Genomic DNA, 22,948 nt, shown 5'->3' with positions numbered 1-22,948 from the left:
GTTCTCTAGCAGTCCAACATTCTGGCCCTGCAAGAGAACTTCATTTTTTAATCTCCTGCTGTCATCAGAAAATCACCATGTGTTTGACATGATGAGTAAAACATGCCCTGAGATTAAGAGGAAATGTGAAAAGCTGTCTGTTGTTGTTCTGAATATCAGTGAAATTAGTTAAAGGCATGAAACCGTGTCTCAGCGTTTCATCGCAGCTCGGAACAACACAAGTGCGATTGGAATTGTGAAGGGTTTCTTGAAGAACGCTGAGCCTCCAAAACGGTTTCACACAGAGCTCTTAATGACACGAAACACTTTGTTGTAGATTTCTACAAATTTCAACAGTTTTGTGGAGTGCATACTCTTAGAAAAAGGGTTCTTCGAGTGGATAAATAAGGATTATTATCTAAGAAAACCATTGGAAGCCTTTCTAATACAGAAACACTTTGTTGTACAAGTAAAATCAACTGCTAGTTACCTATTTAAATTATTTATTTGATTATTTATTCAGTTTAATTTTTTTGGCGAACACCTGATTTCTTCTTTCTTTCTTTTGTTGTTGACATTTTTACAGTGTCTTGTCTACTCACTATTCGTAATAAACGCATCTTATTTTAACGCCGGATTAGCGTTTTATCAGCGCCCATCAGCCAGCGTGCTGTAGTGTGATTTTACGGCAGTGGAATTCCTGCACAGCGTCTGTTTCAGTCTCTCAGGAGAGCTATAAGAACCCAGTTTTACCAGCATGTAATGCGGAGATCACATAATATCTGGGTTTATATAGTTTTTGATCAGGAACTTGCTGTAATCAAATGACTGCTGTATTTTCTTGAGCTGAGTGTTCAATAAAATACAGCTTCTCCTTATTAATAACCCCCCCCCCCCCACACACACACACACAGTCTTTAGTCATGTAAGTATACTGTGTCATACGGTGTGTGTTTTGATGTTAAGCTCTGACCACAAATGTGGTCATTTTTTAAAAACATTATGAGGAGTTTTCCAAAAATTATATTTCAATCTCACAGCAAACGTGAAAACAGCAACACAAAATGGAGAACATGGAAAATTCCTCCTGTGAAGCACGGTGCTGGGAGCACTGTGAGAAATCCCAATAAACTCCATGTCCAAATTGTAACAGAAGATAATATGGAAAAGTGTAGGGGTAGGGAAGGGGGTGTGAATGCTTATGCACAGTGCATGGTGTACTCATGCACTGTATTATACGTAAAACACACCGTTAGCATAATGATGTATTAAGGCAAGCTAGGTTCTTTTATTTTCGTGATTAAGCGTGCTAATGTCGGCCTTTTCACTGATTCGGATATGAAATGATTAAACAGTGGTTCTTTTTTGGGAAACCCCCCCCCCACACACACACACACACACACAAAACTCTCATTACACAATGTGAAAATGATGTTTGTCATGTCTCAGTCGATGTATTTGTGTGTAAAGTCTCTAAAACTTTTCCTTCTGCAGCTCACAAAACAGAAAGAACACGGAAAACTGAACCCTCGACCTGGGAAGGTGAGTTTAATCATACATGCACCCACACATGCACGCGCGCACACACACACATACACCTCTATACACTAACAATGACTTATTTCTGCATGCAGATTATGTTCTGCTTCGTCTGCCATCTTTGTCTTCTGGAGACGTTTACCCTGTCATGAAGTTGTCCTGCAGCATGTTATTATGGCACACAGTGACATTTATCACGTTGCATTATGTGTTTTTTAACCTTTAGCGCAGATCACTTCTCTGAGATATTTCTTTAATCCTGTCCAACCCCGATTTAAAGATCAGACCTGTTCCTACAAGCTGATCATTCCTGTTTCCTGCAACTTCTGAAACATCCTGACCTTTACGGTGCTGACTTTAAGAGCGCTCACACTCCTGCTCCGTTTACGCACATCATTCCCTCATTAACGCTCTGATCCCTGACTAATGTGGTGGAGTCTAATCTCATCTATAACACCCTCACACGGCTCTGCTCACTTTCATTCCACTTCAGGGTTTCGGTGATTTAATACAAGTTTAAGCAAGAAAGAAAATGTGAAAAAATTGTTAAGTTACACACATTTCTGTATTGCAGTGATCTTTTCTAATAAGTAAACACACACACACACACACACACACACACACACAGTCTGTGGATATATACTTAAAAAACCACATAATGATAAATGAATTAAATTAAATCACATCAGCTCATTAAAAATATCTCTAGAAAAATGATGAACACTGTCCCTCGTGATGTTTTGGCACAGCATGAGGGAGAAACCTGAAAGTGCTCAGAAGGGAACAGTGCCATTATAAATCATTACTACAATCATCTACGAGTGTATACTGTTGAGTGGAGCAGTGCGAGGTGGGTTTAAAGGATCCTCAGTACAAGCATCAGGGTCTGAATGATTTCAGAAGAGTTTTAGCTTGGAGTCTGTTGTCTCCAGGTGAAATTATAAACTGTATAATGATGGAGACCTGAGCGTAAACTGGTTATTGCAAGTGTAATGATTTGGGCATGTAAGTGAGATCATCTACAGCTATCGTGTGTGTGTGTGGGGGGGGGGGGTACCAACCACAGCCATCTCACAGCAAACTGTAGTCCAGGGCTTTTCAAAGTGTGGGGCGCGTCTCCCCTAGGGGGCACCAGAGTTCTTCGGGGGGGCGCAACGTGAGGAAAAATAAACCAGAATAAGTTACTATTGCGGACATTTAGCGAGCTTCAGCTAGCCTTTGCCAGAGACAAAATGGATTGATTTTTAGTACCTAAAGCTACAGTGAGTGAGGAGACAGAGTCTGGGCCAAGCAAAAAAAGAAGGAAGTATGACCACAATTATTTAAAGCTTGGATTTTCATGGACTGGATCTGAAGATGCTCCACTGCCACAGTGTGTTGTCTGCCAAGAGGTGCTAGCTAACGATGCTATGAGATGATTAAAATGTGTAAAACAAGATGTTTTTAAAAAAAAAGCACAGATGTTTAAAATGTGTAAAAAAAGAGGTTTTAAAAAAGCACAGGGCGGCACGGTGGTGTAGTGGTTAGCGCTGTCGCCTCACAGCAAGAAGGTCCGGGTTCAAGCCCTGTGGCCGGCGAGGGCCTTTCTGTGCGGAGTTTGCATGTTCTCCCCGTGTCCGCGTGGGTTTCCTCCGGGTGCTCCGGTTTCCCCCACAGTCCAAAGACATGCAGGTTAGGTTAACTGGTGACTCTAAATTGAGCGTAGGTGTGAATGTGAGTGTGAATGGTTGTCTGTGTCTATGTGTCAGCCCTGTGATGACCTGGCGACTTGTCCAGGGTGAACCCCGCCTTTCGCCCGTAGTCAGCTGGGATAGGCTCCAGCTCGCCTGCGACCCTGTAGAACAGGATAAAGCGGCTACAGATAATGAGATGAGATGAGAAAAAAGCACAGATGTTTAAAATGCGTAAAAAAAGAGGTTTTAAAAAAGTTCATATGTTTTAAATGTGTAAAAAAGATGTTTTCAAAAAGCACAGATGTTTAAAATGTGTAAAAGAAAAAAATAAAAATGTGTACAACAACCATTTTTTTAAATACGAATGGAACATTAAGTATAGCAACAACAAAAATTGTAGGGGGGGTGCTGTTGTTTATTTGCACTCTGAGGGGGGGCCGACTCTCCCACACTTTGAAAACCCCTGCTGTAGTCTATCCATGTGGGACGCGTCCTCACCATCTGATTTACAGGGTCACTGGGGTCTCACTGGACAGCAGGAGTAACGTGTGTATGGTGCCACATCACTGTCAGAACCCTCACCCTAGAGGGCGCTAAAACACACAAGGTGTAAAATATAAACCTGCAGCTGTTATCATTTCGTTTGCATCAATACTTTCAACTGCTCTTTGTGCTTGAGTGAATTTTTTGCGCTTGAGTTTTGATGGTGTTTTGACAGTTTGGGGGCGGGCTCATACGGTTTCTGTCAGTGAATGCGATTGGCTGATGGCTCCTAGTTTTGTGATCGGCTGTCATCTTCATCATTTACTCAGAGCAAAGTGGCGTTGTGTTGAACTTGAAGCAGTGGAGGTGATGCAGATGTCCATCCACCATCTCCACCTTCTGGAGAAGGTTTTCATTGTGTGCAGTCAATCACAAACCCAGAAGCCACAGAAACGGCCATGAGCCCACCCCCAAAACTGTCAACCCCACCCCTATGTTCAGACTCGAGCAGCTGAAGGTGAGCCAGTTGGCGCTTGAGGCCTACTATTAAATAGACAAGAAAAAAGAAACTTCCGAGAAAGAAAAAAGACCGTTTGAGTGTAATATGATAAACACACATGTTTTTCTTCTCTCTGCGCTCATTTATTAGGTTTTAATTGGGATACGAGTTCAGTACACACTACACTGCGATCATGAAGTTGTCCTGCAGCATGTTATTATGGCACACAATGACATTTATTACGTTGCATTATGTGTTTTTTAACCTTTAGCGCAGATCACTTCTCTGAGATATTTCTTTAATCCTGTCCAACCCCGATTTAAAGATCAGACCTGTTCCTACAAGCTGATCATTCCTGTTTCCTGCAGCTTCTGAAACATCCTGACCTTTACGGTGCTGACTTTAAGAGTGCTCACACTCCTGCTCCGTTTACGCACATCATTCCCTCATTAACGCTCTGATCCCTGACTAATGTGGTGGAGTCTAATCTCATCTATAACACCCTCACACGGCTCTGCTCACTTTCATTCCACTTCAGAGTTTCGGTGATTTAATACAATAAAGAATGAATGTTTATTTCTCTTCTAAAAAGTGATTTGGGTGCAAGAATTACGTTTATAGATTAAAAAAAGTAGATTTTTTGCACTCCTCTGACATGATGAGCTCACACGGATCGATGGAGAGATGTGACGCCACCGGTTCATAAAGTCATCACTTTATATTCAGCTGAGTTTTATTAAACTTGTTTTGTTACAAAAATCACAGATTTCTGTGATGCATATTGCAGGCGATGTAAAAGTAAACGCGCCCAGTGAGTGAGTGTGTGTTCTTAAATCTATTATTTAGATATCTTTTAAATCCATTTCATGCTTAAAAACAAAGCAGCACAATGATAACAGATAATTCCTGCAATCAGACATTTTAATTCACCAAACCAGAATATTATCAAAAATAAGACTGGAAAAAAGAATAACATAAAGGAAAATGAATTATATTAAAAGGATCTGTATAGATCCCTACAATAAAGGGAGAACATTTTAGAACTTTTACATACATGTCAACCTTTGGTCAATCAAACCTGTATAACCAACCTCTAAAATCCGTATAAGATGCAAATTAAAATAATTTACCTAAAATTTGAATGATAATTAACAATGATATATCCAAGTTACTTTTTATTCAATATTAATAACAATAAACCTTCAGAATGAATACAAAGCTCCAATGTTTGACAAAAACACAAAGTGTCACTCTAATGTTCTGAATTGTACTCCATGACAGCTTTTTTAGCGCTCTGCACCAATACCTCACGAGGCTGCATGTCACAGCAAGTGTCTGTGTTGATCTTGCCGGAGTGCCCATTCAGAATCTTTTCAGTCGCTAGTGAAAGTCGCTCAGGTGGAAATACGCGTTTCAAACAAAATGTTACTTCCCGGTTGGCGGGATTCTCGCAATGCGGTGTGCGCATGATCAAAAGTGGAACGAAGTCTCGCTACCACCAGATAACGCGCGATTTCATAAGACTCTTTACTGGCTGTCTGTGGTGTACAGTATGTTTGTAAATGTTATGCACTCTTTTATCATCATGGGAATTGATTATAGCTCTAAACAAATATTGAAGTTTTTTTTAAAGAATCCATATAACTTTATTTGTACGCCCGTATACTACGTTTATTGAATCAAATCCGTATAAAATACGGACATTCCGTATAGGTTGACATGCATGCTTTTAGCTTCCTAACGGACCCTTGAGGAACCACGTGACGTCATTGTGTTAAACACAGAACTGGAGCTGGGCTGGTGTTCAGGCCTCTGTGCTCATGCTGCCCCCACTGGCTGGAGCCAGTACTGCAACTACTTGTGTCTGTTCTTGATTGTAATTAGAGTTGGAGGATTTTTTGGTTTTGATTAAAGCTGCTGATTTTTCTCCTCTTTATTAGATGTTCATTTATAGTCGTCCGGAACGACGTGGACAGAGGATCGAGGTGAAGGGAGACGTGACGGACGCAACAGAGTGGGAGTTTCCGGAAAGTATCTCCATCAGAGTGGTCCGAGGAGGGTGAGGATCCATCTCACACACACACACACACACACACACACACACACACACACACACACACACACACACACACCATTTGTAGTCAATCAGTTTGTAATCTTTATTAGAAAGAACAGAATATAAAATTCCTTTGAGTCCTAATAAAGTCCTTCTTAAGATTAGATTATTAGTTACTCTGATTATAAATGATTTATTATCAATTAATTAGTTATTTATTGTCTTCCTAAAGTTGAGAGAGTTCTCTCAGTGAAGTTGTGTGTTGCTATGGATATGATTAAACTCATCGAGAACAAATCTTAAAATCTGTGACATCTCGGTGTAAATATTTCTCACTGTGCACATAAAAGCTTTTTAAAAATAAAATTCAATGATTTAAATTTGGATGAAAGACTGAAAACAAGAAATTGGCAGTAGACTTTGAGAATGTGAAGTTATTTCACAAATTCAGAATAAATGGCCACTGATGGATTTGTTTGAGCTTTTGGGAGAAAATTTTAGATAAAAATGTTCCAGTTATCTTTCATTAATTTTATGTTTTTTATAACAAGGCTCAGAAATTTGAATGTGTGTATTGCAGTCACACAACTGTGGAAATACACCAAAACTTTAATTTATTGTTTAAAAAAATGTAATTTTTTTTCTGAATGCATGTTTTTAAAATTTACCAAAAATGGGTTCATCTTTCAATCAAGTATTGATTGTAAATGCCAAATTTAAAAAATATATATATTTTTAATGAACTAAATGCTACTGTGGAGGATAATAATAATAATAATAATAATAATAATAATAATAATAATAATAATAATAGTTAATTGTGTGCATAATCATTTTTAATTTAATAATTTTCATTTTCTGGTTTGTCTTTAAGCACGAATGTAATTTATATTTACAGAAGAAGGAATAAAATCAGACTTCATCCAGATGCTTTAGTGCTAAATGAAATGAAAAGGACCAGTGGTTTCTGAATTAATGAAGTTTAATGAAGTGAACATGTGACACAACAAATAAACCATAAATCATCGTTTTTAGCTGGGTTTTATATGAGAAGCCGGACTTTAAAGGAGAGAAGATCGCGCTGGAGGAAGGAGACACCGAGCTGACGAATCCATTCAGAGCACCAGAGGAGGATGAGGCGAGAGCCGAGCAGAACGGAGAACAACAGAATGGAGAACAGGAGAACGGAGAATCCAAACATACAGAACCGAAACGCCTCGTCATCGGGTCACTGCGCAGAGCAGTGAGGGTACGACACACACGCACACTATGAAATATTATAAATCTATTTTTTAAAAAAGCTGTTAGTTAAAGAAATGTTAGTTGATTGAAAGCTAGATTTTGTAATTGTATTAAAATTATACATATTTTTTCTATTATTTTATTACAGTTTTTTTAAACCTTGACTTTTAAAGCGAACACACTCGTGTTTCTGTATCAGGGAGCAGAGTTTAGGATGTGACCTCCAGTCCACACGGTGAACATGGGATGAAACACAGTCATTTCAGATCTATTTTATTTTATTAAACCAAAATGTAAAAAAAATATTTGATGAAGCTTAATGCAGTTGGAAGTGAAAAACAGTAAACACACCTTTTACTTTGTATTTATTTTCCTCGTCATGTATGATCATTTTAAACACTTCCCATGTGTGATGTTTTCCCCTGATGTGTCTCTCTCTCTCTCTCTCTCTCTCTCTCTCTCAGGACTACAGCGTTCCTGAGATCTGTCTCTTTCCTGAGGAGAATGCTGAAGGAAAGAAAGTGGTGTTCAGGGACACGTCAGAAGACTCACGAATCTACGGCTTCCCCGTAAAAGCCAACTCCATCATCATCAACGCTGGGCTGTGAGTGACGCTCACGAAGGGAAACACGCAGAAATGAAAGTCCTTGAGTTCAAATCGGACAGGAAACTCATCAATTCATTCAAATATATACCAATATAAATACAGTGTAAATAAATATTCATCAATTCACAATATTGTGACTTTAAAATCCACAAACATAAACACATTTTCTTTACATCAGAACATCAAATTCACACAAACATTGGAATTATTTTATTATTTCATTGCAAATCAAAATCGTTATAAAATCTCTTCCCCAAACTCCACACAAATGTGGTGATTTCATGATCATGATTTTGGGTCTCATTCAGTTGTGCATGAGTAACTGTAAAGGTGATGATAGACGGGTCAACTTTTTAGGCAATGTTGCTGGCAATGGGCACCCAGGTGAGACACAGGGCAACTAATCAGGGCAACAGACAATTGGCAATAACCAATCAGATAAGAGCAACTCTCAAAAAAAAAAAAATCATGAGCTGCTCATCACTTTTAACTTAACCTGAGAGAGCTAACATTATCCTGACATAACTAGCGATAACTTTCAGCTATCTATGTGAGCAAAAGCCACTGCTAGTTAGCTAGAATATCTCTATGGAGTGGTGGTTAGCTAATGGCTAACGGCAGTTTACCATTGAAAAAAATAATGTCTTAATTCCAACCTGAGCATAAAAATAAATGTCTGTTGGTTTTCTAAACATTTGATGAGGTAAATTCAGCACTTTGGGTTTACACGCAACAACTTACCGCCATATAAAGATATAAGTCGTCTCTCTTTTTCTTCACTCCACTGCTGGAGACACCGCCATCTTTGTTGAAAATTCCAGAGGATCTCAGGTGGTCATGTGATTTGCTACTAGCACTCTGATTGGATGATTTTAAAACGTTGCCCAAAATGATCAAAATTGTTCAGATATAAATGATGTTGCCCCAATCTCAGTGGGAAAGTGTCGAAGTGCAACTGCCTGGTAACACTGCCCAAAAAGTCGCCCTGCGTATCATCACCTTTAGAGCATAATATTTTTTAAAAAAATGCAAAATAACAGTGTGTGCTGGATCAAGTGCTATTCTGGGCACTGATTCAATAATAACGAGTGTGGAAGCCATTTTGTGAAATTAATCCAAATTTACAACAAGGAATATGCAGTAATATATTGGTGGTGTATCACTGTATTAGTCTTTTCATTTTTGTTTTTAAATTGTCTTTTGCTTTTATGTTACGTCATATTACATTTGGCAACAAAGAAAGAAATGTTGACGTCTTCAGTCCGTATTTTCTATCCCTGAGGTGCTGTTCGAGATGTTATTGTAAAACTCAGACTCCGTCTCAGACACTTTTGCTCAGAAGTGTGAACGACACACAGGTGATTTTAATAATCTGAAGCTCAGAAAACTCACCTGAGCAGCTGCTGCGTAACCGACTCTGAACACCAGGAACTTTCCTCACTGCATGACACTAAAGGAATAATTTGTGGATCATGTGAATATGAGCGAGTCACTCAGGCGGTTTTCTCTCTCCGTGCTGTAGGTGGCTGGTGTTCTCTGAACCATATTTCCAGGGCGTCGAACGGGTCCTGGAGGTCGGAGGCTTCACAAATCCAGCTGCCTGGGGCGTCACGCACCCATACGTAGGCTCTCTGCATCCTCTTAAAATTGTAAGTGTGTCATATTGTGTCAAAACATGGCTTTGGTGTGAATCTTGTTGGAATGCAGAGTTGATGGAGTTTCGTTTGTGGTTTAGGGAGAACCGAGAGTGGAGAGACCCAACGAGCCGAAAGTAAGACGCTAGAACACTGAAGTACAGTCCTACTGCAAATAGCACGTGTCTGCGTGTGTGTGTAGGAGTGTGTCTGATGTATTGTGTTGTTGTTTTAGCTGGTGATCTATGAGAAATCGTATTTCACTGGGAAAAGCCGAGAGATTTACACCAACATGAGGGACTTCATCACCAAAACAGACCAACAGCAGAGGGCGTTCATGTACAGCGTCGGCTCCCTGAAAGTCATCGGTGGCATGTGAGTGTGTGTGTGTGTGTGTGTGTGTGTGTGTGTGTGTGTGTGTGTGTGTACAATTCAATATAAGTATCATCTTGGCATCTTGCTAAATTATTTGCTCATTTCTTTTTCGCTCTCATGTTTGGCGCTGTCCAAAATCTCGTTTGCGTCTCCTGGTTTTATTGAAATGTCCAAATGTTCTATTTTCCTGAGTGAGAGCGCAGCCTTAAATTTCACTTCCTGTCCCATAATAATAATAATAATAATAGTAATAATAATAACTTTATTTGTCAGGTATGTGAACACACACGAGGAATTTGACTCCGGTTTCACTTCGCTCTCTCAGTACAAACAGATAAAAAGTGTAGACAAAAACAAAAAGCTATGTACATGTAGAAGGGTAAATATATGTACAGACAGCATAGTGCAAGGATGAATTAGTAAATATAAATATACAGTGTGCACAGAATGACGGTATGAGTGTGCAGGTATTTCACGGTTGATGTTGCTGATATTTGAGTCCAGTTTTAGCTGTTCATCACAGAGACAGCCTGAGGGAGAAAACTGTTCTTGTGTCTGGTTGTTTTTGCGTACTGTGATGATGTTTTTGCGTACTGTCTCCCAGAGGGGAGAAGTTTAAACAGTTTGTGACCAGGGTGTGATGGGTTTGCAGAGATGTTCCCTGCCTGTTTCCTGACTCTGGACAGGTACAGGTCTTGGATGGAGGGCAGGCTGACACCAATAATTTTCTCTGCAGACCTTATTGTCCTTTGCAGTCTGTTCTTGTCCTTTCTGGTGACCGATCCAAACCAAACAGTGATGGAAGAGCAGAGAACAGACTGAATGATGGCAGAGTGGAATTGTATCAGCAGCTCCTTAGACAGGTTGAGCTTCCTGAGCTGGCGCAGAAAGTACAACCTCTGCTGGGCCTTTTTGATGATGGTGACTGTGTTGGTCTCCCACTTCAGGTCCCGGGAGATTGTGGAGCCCAGAAACCTGAAGGTTTCAACAGCAGTCACAGTGTTGTTGGTGATGGTGATGGGCGGCAGGGTGGGGGGGCTCCTCCTAAAGTCCACTGTCATCTCCACAGTTTTGAGCGTGTTCAGCTCCAGATTGTTCTGACTGCACCAACAGACCAGCCATTCAACCTCCCGTCTGTATGCAGACTCGTCACCGTCTCGGATGAGGCCTATGACCGTTGTGTCGTCTGCAAATTTCAAGAGTTTAACAGACGGGTCTCTTGAGGTGCAGTCGTTGGTGTAAAGGGAGAAGAGCAGTGGGAAGAGCACACACCCCTGGGGGGCGCCAGTGCTGATAGTCCGGGTGCTGGATGTGATGCTCCCCAGCCTCACCTGCTGCTTCCTGTCAGTCAGGAAGTTTATAATCCACTGACAGGTGGAGGAGGGCACAGTGAGCTGGGTGAGGGTAATCTGACCCTGCATTCATACCAGCAGAGATTTTTTTGTCTTGATCAAATCACTTCATCTGATCAGTAGTGGGCGTGTTCTGTCTTCACTGCCAGTTCCTGTATTTTCATTGGCTGGTGTTAAAAAAAAATCACCCATGTGACCATAAATCAGATTCATACAATTATGGATCACATCTGTGCTGTACATCACTGTCTCCTAGCAACAGAATGAAGAAGAAATATTTGGAACAAAAACACATAGGGCGGCACGGTGGTGTAGTGGTTAGCGCTGTCGCCTCACAGCAAGAAGGTCCTGGGTTCGAGCCCCGGGGCTGGCGAGGGCCTTTCTGTGCGGAGTTTGCATGTTCTCCCCGTGTCCGCGTGGGTTTCCTCCGGGTGCTCCGGTTTCCCCCACAGTCCAAAGACATGCAGGTTAGGTTAACTGGTGACTCTAAATTGACCGTAGGTGTGAATGTGAGTGTGAATGGTTGTCTGTGTCTATGTGTCAGCCCTGTGATGACCTGGCGACTTGTCCAGGGTGTACCCCGCCTTTCGCCCGTAGTCAGCTGGGATAGGCTCCAGCTTGCCTGCGACCCTGTAGAAGGATAAAGCGGCTAGAGATAATGAGATGAGATGAGAAAAACACATAGATAATATTTCATAATGGAAAAAAGTATTACAAATTTGCATAAAATGTAACTTGTCCCGCCCACTATGTTTTGCCAGTCATATCTCTTGATAATATCTTTATTCTAGATGTGTATCTACAGTATTTAACATGATTTGACAGCTTGTGATTATGAAAACAGCGCCCCCTGTTTGCTGTGAGTGGTACTGTATATACAATAATGTCCTCTCACGTCCAATTGTAATATTTGTTTGTGATTCTCACTGAGGAGTTATAATCACTGTGAGGTAATGTGCAGAAAAACAAACAAAGAAAAAAAGATTTATGAACATGACATTTCTAAAACCATGTCTGCTTTTTTTCTGTAGAATTTTACACAACGTTTTACTGATCGTGTCCTTCTCTCCGTGTGTCTCAGATGGGTGGGTTATGAGAAGGAGGGCTTCCGGGGACATCAGTACCTGCTGGAGGAGGGCGAGTACCACGACTGGCGAGCGTGGGGAGGCTGTGACTCGGAACTGCGCTCGGTCCGGGTCATCCGAACTGTGAGCCATGATTCTGCAACACACACACACACACACACACACACACACACACACACACAGTGTTACTCAGTAAATCTGATGAACTTGTCCACTGATATATAATTTTCCATAAAAACACACATTCATCGTTGTTCCTTCAGCGTAAAGGTGAGGAGAACCGTGTTCATCAGTTCATGGGGTAAAATGATGACATCATCCATTCTGTCCATTAAAGCAGTGATTTACTGAAGCTGTGATGTTGTGCAGGACCTGAGCGACCCCATGTTGGTGATGTGCGAGATGTCAAGTGAGGAAGTGGAGGAAGAGAACACGCTCGAGGTGATGGAGGCCATCCCCGATGTGGAGGTGTTCAATTTCCACACGTCAACACGCTCGATCAGCGTATTCAGTGGCGCGTAAGGGAAAAATCATACTGTACAGTTTTGTTTGCTTTAAACTTTCAAACAGCGACTATAGTGTTAACTGTTTCTCCTAAAAACTGATCCTGACTCTCAGACTCTGGATTTATGCTCACTTTACTCTCATGAGCTGTGGCTTTACTTGTGATTTTCATGTTTTGGCTCTTGTAGTCGGCTACTTTTGCTTTATTCTTAACAGCTTTTGCTTTGCTCTTATTTTACTCTTATGAAGTGTGTATAAATCTTCACCTCCCTCTCACTTTACTCTCATTAGATTTTTATTTGACTTTAGACTCACATCACTCATGAATGTATTTATCCGTGTTTTATTCTGGCTTTACTCTGTGCTCTTCCTTCACCCCATTTTTATCTTCTCACTTGCTCTTGCTTGACTCTCAGTTTCTGTCAGATCTGTTTCAGTTTTTCTCCATTTCTATCTTCAGCGTCGTTCATTTCCACATTTCAGCTGCATGTGCAGGTATTTTTTAACGACGGCTGTCCTTCGCTTGGCAGGTGGGTGGCGTACTCTCACGTGGATTACTCAGGAAACCAGTACGTCCTGGAGAAAGGTTTCTACAACAACTGTGCAGACTGGGGCTCGGGAGATAACCGGATCTGCTCCATCCAGCCCATCCTGCCTGTACGGAAACACACAGAGAACCTTTCGAGCTGATTCGTGATCTGCTCGTGTTAAATTTCAGTTTTAAAATGCTTTACACTCAGTTGAGGACTAGATGTTCTCCAGAGTCTGTGGAAATAAAATCTGCACATAGTGGTCTCATGTACACTACCGTTCAAAAGTTTGGGGTCACCCAGACAATTTTGTGTTTTCCATGAAAAGTCACACTTTTATTTCCCACCATAAGTTGTAAAATGAATAGAAAATATAGTCGAGACATTTTTCTGGCCATTTTGAGCATTTAATCGACCCCACAAATGTGATGCTCCAGAAACTCAATCTGCTCAAAGGAAGGTCAGTTTTATAGCTTCTCTAAAGAGCTCAACTGTTTTCAGCTGTGCTAACATGATTGTACAAGGGTTTTCTAATCATCCATTAGCCTTCTGAGGCAATGAGCAAACACATTGTACCATTAGAACACTGGAGTGAGAGTTGCTGGAAATGGGCCTCTATACACCTATGGAGATATTGCACCAAAAACCACACATTTGCAGCTAGAATAGTCATTTACCACATTAGCAATGTATAGAGTGGATTTCTGATTAGTTTAAAGTGATCTTCATTGAAAAGAACAGTGCTTTTCTTTCAAAAATAAGGACATTTCAAAGTGACCCCAAACTTTTGAACGGTAGTGTATATGATAAAGTATTGATATCGAGGTGTAAATGATAACATCACAGAATGATCATTTCATGGTGTGTCAGGTTTTTAAAAGCTTGGCTTAGAAATAACATTAAAAAAAAAGTGGCTATACAAAGAATGTTGTCGATGCTCACCGTACTGTGTGATACCTGACACTGATGTTCTAAACATTATCATCATATTACTTCATCATACAACGGAGTTTCTGCATCACTGATTCGAGCTTCCTGTGTTTCAGGCTGTGGCTGATTCTCAGGCTTTCAGCAGCGAGGTTGGTTCATCACATGACATTTAAACGACTGAAATATTCCTGAATTCTGGACTCTGATTGGTCAGAAGAGAGGATTAATTGATGCAATTTCTAGAACAGCAGCTCTGACAGTAGTGCAGCTGCAAATCACAGGTTTATTTATAACTAAATTAATGTGCTCATCCTAATTATAATACATGATCGTTTCTATAGTAACAGCTCACTCACGGGGGCTCACACATCAGATCACATCAGACTCCATGGAAACTTTTTTTTTTTAATGTGAGGAGCTGTTTAACATTTACAGGAGTCTCTAGTCACAGTCAGAGGTAAAGACCGAGGTAACGTTAAGATGTCTGACATCTTCAGGACAGAGGCGTTTACACTCCGTTGAATCGTTTCTCAGTAACGTGACAAGATGCGGGGTGGGTTTTCTTTTTCAGTCTTATGAACTTCAAGAGAGAAAAAAGAGAGACTGGTGAGAGAATGACTGTTTATAGCTGCTATAACATAAGTATCTGGGTTTTCTTTGCAGTTTTACACAAAACAGAAGTGATTTTAAAAATTTTGACAAAAAACACAAATGTTGTTGGAAATGTTCTGTTTTCACATCAGGTGATTTAATGTGAAAAAATGTGTTTCTATTTCAATTTTGCAAAATATTACGTGATCAAATCATCTGAAAAAACACCTCATGTGAGCACAGAAACATTTTTTGCGCAATTTTACTTTTTTTTTTTTTCCAAATTCACATGGTTCGTACTTCACACTTTCAGATTTTTGCATTAATCAGGTTCATGAAAACACGGCAAGTGAGAACTAATTTTTCAAACATTAAATGTAACAGATGAAAAGTATGGCGTGTTTTTCTTTCATAAAAACATTGACATCAAAAGTGGAAATTTGCTGTGGTGTCAGAGGAGTAAAACACTTCCTGTAACATGGTGTAAAAGGAAAATAACCAACATCCGGGTGTTCAGATGAACTCTCTTCAGAGTGTTTTTATTTTTCTGTCCCGCTGCAGCTGATGGTGTACACGGAGCCGAATTTCCAGGGGACGTGTCAGGTTCACCGCGATAGTGAGGAGTTTCTGTCCGAGAGACGAACAGTGCAGTCCTGCAGGGTGTCGGGAGGAAGGTCAGTTCGCTCACACTCCCAGAATTCCGGAACGATCACACAGAGATCAGCATGAATGGTCTGAGATTCCAAATCAAGTTTAATGATCATCCTGTTCCAACTTTTTTTTTTTCTGGCTGATTATAAAATGCTGATCAGATCACTGTTTACTTTCATGATTTCATTTTTTTTCCTCTTGTTGCTGAAAAAACATTTCCCTTCGTTCCCATGTTTACTTTTGGTGATGTTACAGTGATCGTTGCGCTCGAAGAGTAGCTCACGACCCAGAGATGGCAGACAGCATGCTCATACTGGCAGCCAAATTTCAAAAAAATTCCAACTTGGGATTACGACATGGAGATCAACATGAATGATCTTTACCTGCCTGAGATTCCAGATCAAGTTCAAATCATTAAGTGGCTTTTTTTCCACTTCGTCCTTCATCCCAGCTCTAACTTTCCTCTCGCTGTTCTCTCATGTGTTCAGTGTGTGTTGTGATTAGTTATTAGTGATTAGTGTTTGTTCCGTGTCTCGTAGCTGGGTTCTGTACGAGGCGAACAGCTTCTTGGGGAACCAGTACGTCCTGTCAGAAGGAGATTACCCGAATCTCACCAGCATGGGCTGCTCCGAGACCTGCGTCCTGAGATCTGTAAAACCTGTCCCGATCGTGAGTTCAGCTTTCTCTTTTTCTTCAGCTCAGATGTTAAACAAACAGCTAAATATCGCCAAAAAATAGGATTAAGGGATTGCTTTATAACAGTTTAACTCTGAATTTGTGTCATGCTTTCAATCAGAAATGTAATCCCCGTCCAGTCATCTGCAGGGGCAGGGGTTTCAGCAAGGTTCTGGATAAAGTTGCAGTAAAACCTGAACCATGACAAAGTTTGTGAGTTTCAGGCCCTGTCCACACGGCAACAGATTCAGGTGAATCTGATAAAATTGTTTATCGTTTCGGCCTGGCGTCCACACGGCACCGGCGTTTTGGGTGCCCCAAAACGAAATCTTTTGAGAACGGGTTCCAGAGTGGAAAAATCTGGCAACGGCGCTGTTGCGAAGTCGTCTGGATGAGTAGAACGGATTTGTTTATGATGACGTCACAACCACATGACAATCCCGCCAGCAAAAATAGGGAAAAAAAAGGAGCGATCTCACCTCTTCAGATGTTGGTTTAAGTCCGACAATACATTCCTCAAAAAGGGCGTAGAAGAACAAAGTAATCCATCAACGTGTAGCATTCAATTTATTCCGGACCATTAAAGAATTCTGGACGATCTCAGTATGTTGGCGTACCAGCTTCCATCTACCCCCATTCATTCCTCTCTCTCTCCATCTACCCCCATTCATTCCTCTCTCTCTCCATCTACCCCCGTTCATTCCTCTCTCTCTCCATCTACCCCGTTCATTCCTCTCTCTCTCCATCTACCCCCGTTCATTCCTCTTTCCGCGTCTCCATTCAAAAAACGAGCATGTGATTTAAAGGGACTATAGCCATAGGACAGGGAGTGAGAAGGTGTGTGCATGTGACAGTGACAGGGAAGAACCCAGGCTCATGCTCGCCCTGAATTTCTCTTAAAGTGAAGGCAGAAGAACGTTCAGCGCCTGGCCAGGCTTTCTATGTATTAATTTACATAGATGTTTTAATATGAAATATAAATAAGTGTCTTAGACAATAGATACTATTTTACGCTACTGACTAATAATCAAAACTTTATGTGGCTGATGCTACAGAAGAAGGGGTTTATGCGCATGCGTCTACTTCTTCTATTGTTCTGGTGTCTCCGATGGGACCGTCTTACAGCACACGTAGAGGTGTGGCATGTGTATTGCATCGTTTTCAGCAAGCGTTGCGTTGCCATATGAACCTGATATTTTACTGATCCGTTGCCCATGTGGACGCGATATTTAAAAAACAAAATCTCGGGGGCGTCGTGGCTCAGGTGGTTAAGGCGCCATACCATGAATGCGGGCGACCCGGGTTCGATTCCGGCCCGAGGTCATTTCCCGATCCCTTCCCGTCTCTCTCTCCCGCTCATTTCCTGTCTCTACACTGTCCTATCCAATAAAGGTGCAAAAAGCCCAAAAAAATATCTTTAAAAAAAAAAACAAAATCTCGTTGCCGTTGTTGTGTGGATGTAGCCTTAGATTAAAAAAATCTCGCCACCACCAAACAGACAAACTGCCCCCGAGTAGATGAATAATGAATTGCTCTTGAATCCCAGAAGAACAGCATGAAAGCAAGTCGTGTTGTGTTAGCAACAAGCTAACCAGCTAACATTGATCTTCAGCATTCATGATGATGATGTAATGACAGTATGGGCTGTACTCACGGCTGAGGAGACTTTATGACTTCACGAGCAGGAATTCCAAGTTGAAGGGGCTTTTTCTTTGTCGGAGGTCAGAAATTCTGAGTTATGAATTGTCAGTGATTGGCGCGTATATCTTGAACTGAAAGTTAAAACTCTGTACATTGTTGCTATTTATTTATAATTTATTCATCTTGCTATTTTTATTTGTATTATTCAGTATTTCCTTCAGTAACACTTGTGTCATCTTGTGGTTTTACATTATAAGTATCTGTAAATACGAGGCACTTAATTAATTTAAAATGAAGGGTTTTAGTGCTGTTAAAGTCATGGAGATGATCTGAGGTGGTTTATTTTCAGTCCTGGATTTAAACATGGATTTGAAAACCACTGTCACAATCTGACAGAGAAAGGTGTTTAAGCTCCATATTTTAAATATGTTCAAATTATAAAATATGTGAAATATTTGTGTGGAATTAAAGACACCTTCTGTGCCTTTCTGTGTTTATTTCTCTTCACCAGATGTTCACAGTGCCGAACATCTCTCTGTTCGGTTTGGAGTGTTTCGAGGGACGTGAACTCTCCCTGGAAGCGGAGGTGTCTTGTATGATGGAAGGAGGGTTTAATCCTCACTTCCTGTCTGTGAGGGTCAACAGCGGCTGGTAAGTGTGTGTGTGTGTGTGTGTGTGTGTGCACGCTTGTGTGTCAGCATATTTATGTAACATGTCACTTCCTGTAGCTGGGTGCTGTGTGAGTACAATAACTACAGGGGACGCCAGTTCCTCCTCGAACCCATGGAGATCACAAACTGGCCCAAATTCAGCTCGCTCACGTCCATCAGCTCCTTGTACCCGATCCAAGAGGTGAGAATTAACAGCACACACTCCTCATCTGATTTTATACTTGTACAAAAAGTTTATCGAAGTAAATGTGCAAGAAATAATATGTAAATTTGTCAATATTACTTTTATTCTTTGATTTGTTCATCTTCATGTTTTTTTTAATTATTATTTTAAAATATTTTTATGTGTTATTTTCTTTCTTCATATTTTTCCTCCCATTTTAATATTCTGGGCTTAAAAGAAATTGCTGTAGAATGCACAGACCAGTTTATATTGTGTTAAAGAATGCTTTATTTTTACTGCTTTAACTCTAAAGCAGGTAAAGCAACTGTTTTTGTATGAAACGTCTCATCTCATCTCATTATCTGTAGCCGCTTTATCCTGTTCTACAGGGTCGCAGGCAAGCTGGATCCTATCCCAGCTGACTACAGGCGAAAGGCGGGGTTCACCCTGGACAAGTCGCCAGGTCATCACAGGGCTGACACATAGACACAGACAACCATTCACACTCACATTCACACCTACGGTCAATTTAGAGTCACCAGTTAACCTAACCTGCATGTCTTTGGACTGTGGGGGAAACCGGAGCACCCGGAGGAAACCCACGCGGACACGGGGAGAACATGCAAACTCCACACAGAAAGGCCCTCGCCGGCCACGGGGCTCGAACCCGGACCTTCTTGCTGTGAGGCAACAGCGCTAACCACTACACCACTGTGTCGCCTGTATGAAATGTGCTCCATAAATAAAGTATTATTATTATTATTGGGCGGCACGGTGGTGTAGTGGTTAGCGCTGTCGCCTCACAGCAAGAAGGTCCGGGTTCGAGCCCCATGGCCGGCGAGGGCCTTTCTGTGCGGAGTTTGCATGTTCTCCCCGTGTCCGCGTGGGTTTCCTCCGGGTGCTCCGGTTTCCCCCACAGTCCAAAGACATGCAGGTTAGGTTAACTGGTGACTCTAAATTGAGCGTAGGTGTGAATGTGAGTGTGAATGGTTGTCTGTGTCTATGTGTCAGCCCTGTGATGACCTGGCGACTTGTCCAGGGTGAACCCCGCCTTTCGCCCGTAGTCAGCTGGGATAGGCTCCAGCTCGCCTGCGACCCTGTAGAACAGGATAAAGCGGCTACAGATAATGAGATGAAATGAGATTATTATAACTAACAAGAACTAACATAAACTGTAGCATCTCAGTGTTAAACCTAAGGTGAGCTCCCAGTGCATTATGGGAATTCCTCAGCCATCGAGAGGATAAATCTACAGCTCTGATTTGTAAGTCTCAGGTTTGAAGATTTCTTTTGTAGCTCCAGTGTGAATTAATGTGTGTGTGCGCATGTGTGTGTGTGTGCACACGCAGAAGAGGCGAGTGTTCCGGATCCGTCATAAAGAGAGTGGACTCTACATGTCAGTGCAGGGCGGAGTGGATGCAATGAAGACGGGACGTGTGGTGGTGTCCGAAAACGTGGAGGGTCTGAGTGATGTGTGGTTCTATCAGGACGGCCTCATCAAGAACAAGGTCTGGGTTCTGTTACTCCATCACTCATCTGTGTCTCTCTGACCGTCTCCCTCTAACCATCTCTCTCTCTCTCTCTCTCTCTCTCTCTGTAGTTGGCGCAGGCGATGAGTCTGCAGGTCGTGGGAAATGTGGAACCAGGAGCGAAGGTGGTTCTGTGGTCAGAAACCCGAACTCCTGTTCAGACCTGGAGCGCCAAACTGAGCGGCTCCATCTCCAGCCTCACCTTCCCTGGCCTGCTGCTGGACATGAAGGGTGAGATTTAGACGCGGCATGATGGGACACTGGGGCATCTCCACTTAGTGCTCGTAGTAAAGTCCAAGAGGAATAAACCATCTGGATACAGCTTGGGGGGGGGGGGGGGGGTACAAGCTCACTTTTTTTTTATCTGTAATTTTCAGTCATCCATGCAGTGGTAAGACGAGGTGACTGTTTATACAGCAATCACAGGAGCAGTGTGTCATACTTAGCGCCCTCTGCTGTCTACAATCTGAATTATCATGACAACATTGTATGGGGGGGGGGGCTCCCCAAATAAAGCATGCAAAAAGGAAAAAAATGATGATGATGGAGGTTAACCACAAATCTCACTTTTTTTTTAATTTTTTTATTTTCTCCAGGTGGTAAAACGTACGATAAGGAGCATTTGGTTGTTCGGAACGAGACTGAAGACAGACCCGCTCCGCTATGGGACATCGAATTAATCTAAGCCCCGCCTCCTGTATGGTTCCTTTGACCTTTATTTAATATTTATTCCATCAGCTAACATCCTACATTCAGCTGATAAAGGTGCAGTTTTACATCATCAGGTCCCTCATTGTTTCACACCAACAGCTTGGAAATATTATGCTGTCTGTCCACATGAGGGAGCCCAAGAGCTAACAAAGGAACAAACCAACAAATAAACAAACAAAAAATCTCCAATTAACACCAGTCGAAAGATTCAGTGCTAGTATTTTGGATTCATTTGCATCTTTTGTTTTGTTTAACGTCAACAGTTTGTTGCTCACCGGCTGAAACTGATGAAGCTGAAGTTCCACAGTTTAAAACACGAAATGATTAACTAGTGTTACAGTAAACCACGCAGCATTATAATAAACACACTAACACATAAACAAGCACAAGCGTGATCATGCTAATTCCTAACACACGCACACACTAGCATTACAGTAACCACCTGAACAAAAATTACTAGCGTTATAGGAAACACGCTAACATGTGAACTAATACTATGTAAATAAACATGAAACATAAAATAATTAGCATTTACATTAACATTTTAACACTGACCTGATGTTACAGTAAACATGCTAACACATGAGCTTCTTGTAAACAGCCTAAATAACAAACACAAACGTAAACATGGTAAATTCTGACCTGCATCACATTAAATTAGCGAACACAAGAATTCGGATGAATAATCGGCTAATCATGAAAGAACACAACTGATTTGTATTGATATAAATCGGTATCATCGTGCAATCGAAAGCTACACGATGTGAAATTAGCGTCTGTTCTGTGTTCGAGTAAACACAGCCTGTTTGTTTTTCCTGTGTTACACCGAGCGACACAGCCGCTTTAATCAGCAGCTCCACGGCAGCCATTTTGACCGTTTCTGGGTTTTTTCATCTGCTAACTCACGTTGTTCTTTCACTCGCTGCTTAGCAACAAGTAATCATTACATTAATCTTAGCTACGAAGTGTTTAGCAGTGAAGAGCGCTGTTCTGCTCAGTGTGTTTATTGACAGTGTTAAGTGCATCAACTTTTTAATGTACATAGAGGTCACCTGAGGTCACGGCAGGAAGGGGGTGAGAACTCAAGAACCGCTTACTGAGCAGATTTGCGCTGGAATACGAGCGAAACGGCTCTGAACTTTCAGAACGCTTTACCTTTTTTGGACACGGACTTTGTTGATCATGTGGACTTTGATGAAACAGTTTTATTGTTTAATGTGTAAATGTGATTTTAATAATGACGACATTCATGTTAGCAATTACGTCTGCTTTTACTGGGGTGTGTGTTGGATGTGTGTGTGTTTAACTTTCATGAAATGCCAAATGACAGGTGTTCCTCTGAGTATTCATCCATCAGTTGTTGTTGTTTTTACATTGTCCTGTGATTTTTATTTTTCAAAGTGCAGTGTGAATTATTCTGTAACAGGGAGTGGATTCAATTTTGAAAATAAATAAACATCCTCCTGTGCGCCTCCTCTTTTTTTTCCTGTCTAGCTCCGCCCCTGACCACACCTACATTCATTATTCACACCTGTCCCTTGCAGTTAGCCTTGTTAGAGCCTCATTAGCCTCTGTGTATAATCCACACCTCTGTGTGTATCTGTGTACCAATGTGTTTGTTAGTGTTTATGAGGCCATCTTAGTTTTGTGGTTGTGTCCAGAAGGTCATGAGTTTAAATCCCAAAATGTTGTTTAAATACTCAGATCAGCACACAGTTCAATTCAGCAGTAACTGTATGTTTCTTTAAATGAAACACATCTGACACACACAAATAAATAAATAAGCAAGCCCCTTTATAACTTGTCTATAAAAATAAAATTTAACTTA

The 22,948-nt window shown here is 41.3% G+C and overlaps 1 protein-coding gene across 2 annotated transcripts in view; it reads left to right on the top strand.

Annotated features, from left to right (window-relative positions):
- crybg2 (crystallin beta-gamma domain containing 2) overlaps positions 1-22,586 on the top strand; it is a 90,898-nt gene extending 68,312 nt beyond the window's left edge. Inside the window, exons 5-22 of one of the 2 annotated variants that reach the window (XM_060901078.1) lie at positions 1,474-1,521; positions 6,114-6,232; positions 7,265-7,478; positions 7,936-8,075; positions 9,601-9,727; positions 9,814-9,849; positions 9,948-10,087; positions 12,521-12,647; positions 12,894-13,042; positions 13,559-13,685; positions 14,605-14,637; positions 15,641-15,753; positions 16,270-16,399; positions 18,558-18,697; positions 18,775-18,898; positions 20,230-20,388; positions 20,481-20,640; positions 21,006-22,586. In XM_060901078.1, coding sequence (XP_060757061.1) covers positions 1,474-1,521; positions 6,114-6,232; positions 7,265-7,478; positions 7,936-8,075; positions 9,601-9,727; positions 9,814-9,849; positions 9,948-10,087; positions 12,521-12,647; positions 12,894-13,042; positions 13,559-13,685; positions 14,605-14,637; positions 15,641-15,753; positions 16,270-16,399; positions 18,558-18,697; positions 18,775-18,898; positions 20,230-20,388; positions 20,481-20,640; positions 21,006-21,094 — 2,175 coding nt within the window. In that variant the 3' untranslated portion in view covers positions 21,095-22,586. The other variant, XM_060901079.1, reaches the window with a different exon arrangement.
- Positions 22,587-22,948: the final 362 nt, after the last annotated feature.

This window comes from Neoarius graeffei, chromosome 20 (assembly GCF_027579695.1).
Source record: "Neoarius graeffei isolate fNeoGra1 chromosome 20, fNeoGra1.pri, whole genome shotgun sequence".
Lineage (NCBI taxonomy): Eukaryota > Metazoa > Chordata > Actinopteri > Siluriformes > Ariidae > Neoarius > Neoarius graeffei.
The sequence above is the reverse complement of the archived record's forward strand: the minus strand, read 5'-3'. Positions and strand labels throughout refer to the sequence as shown.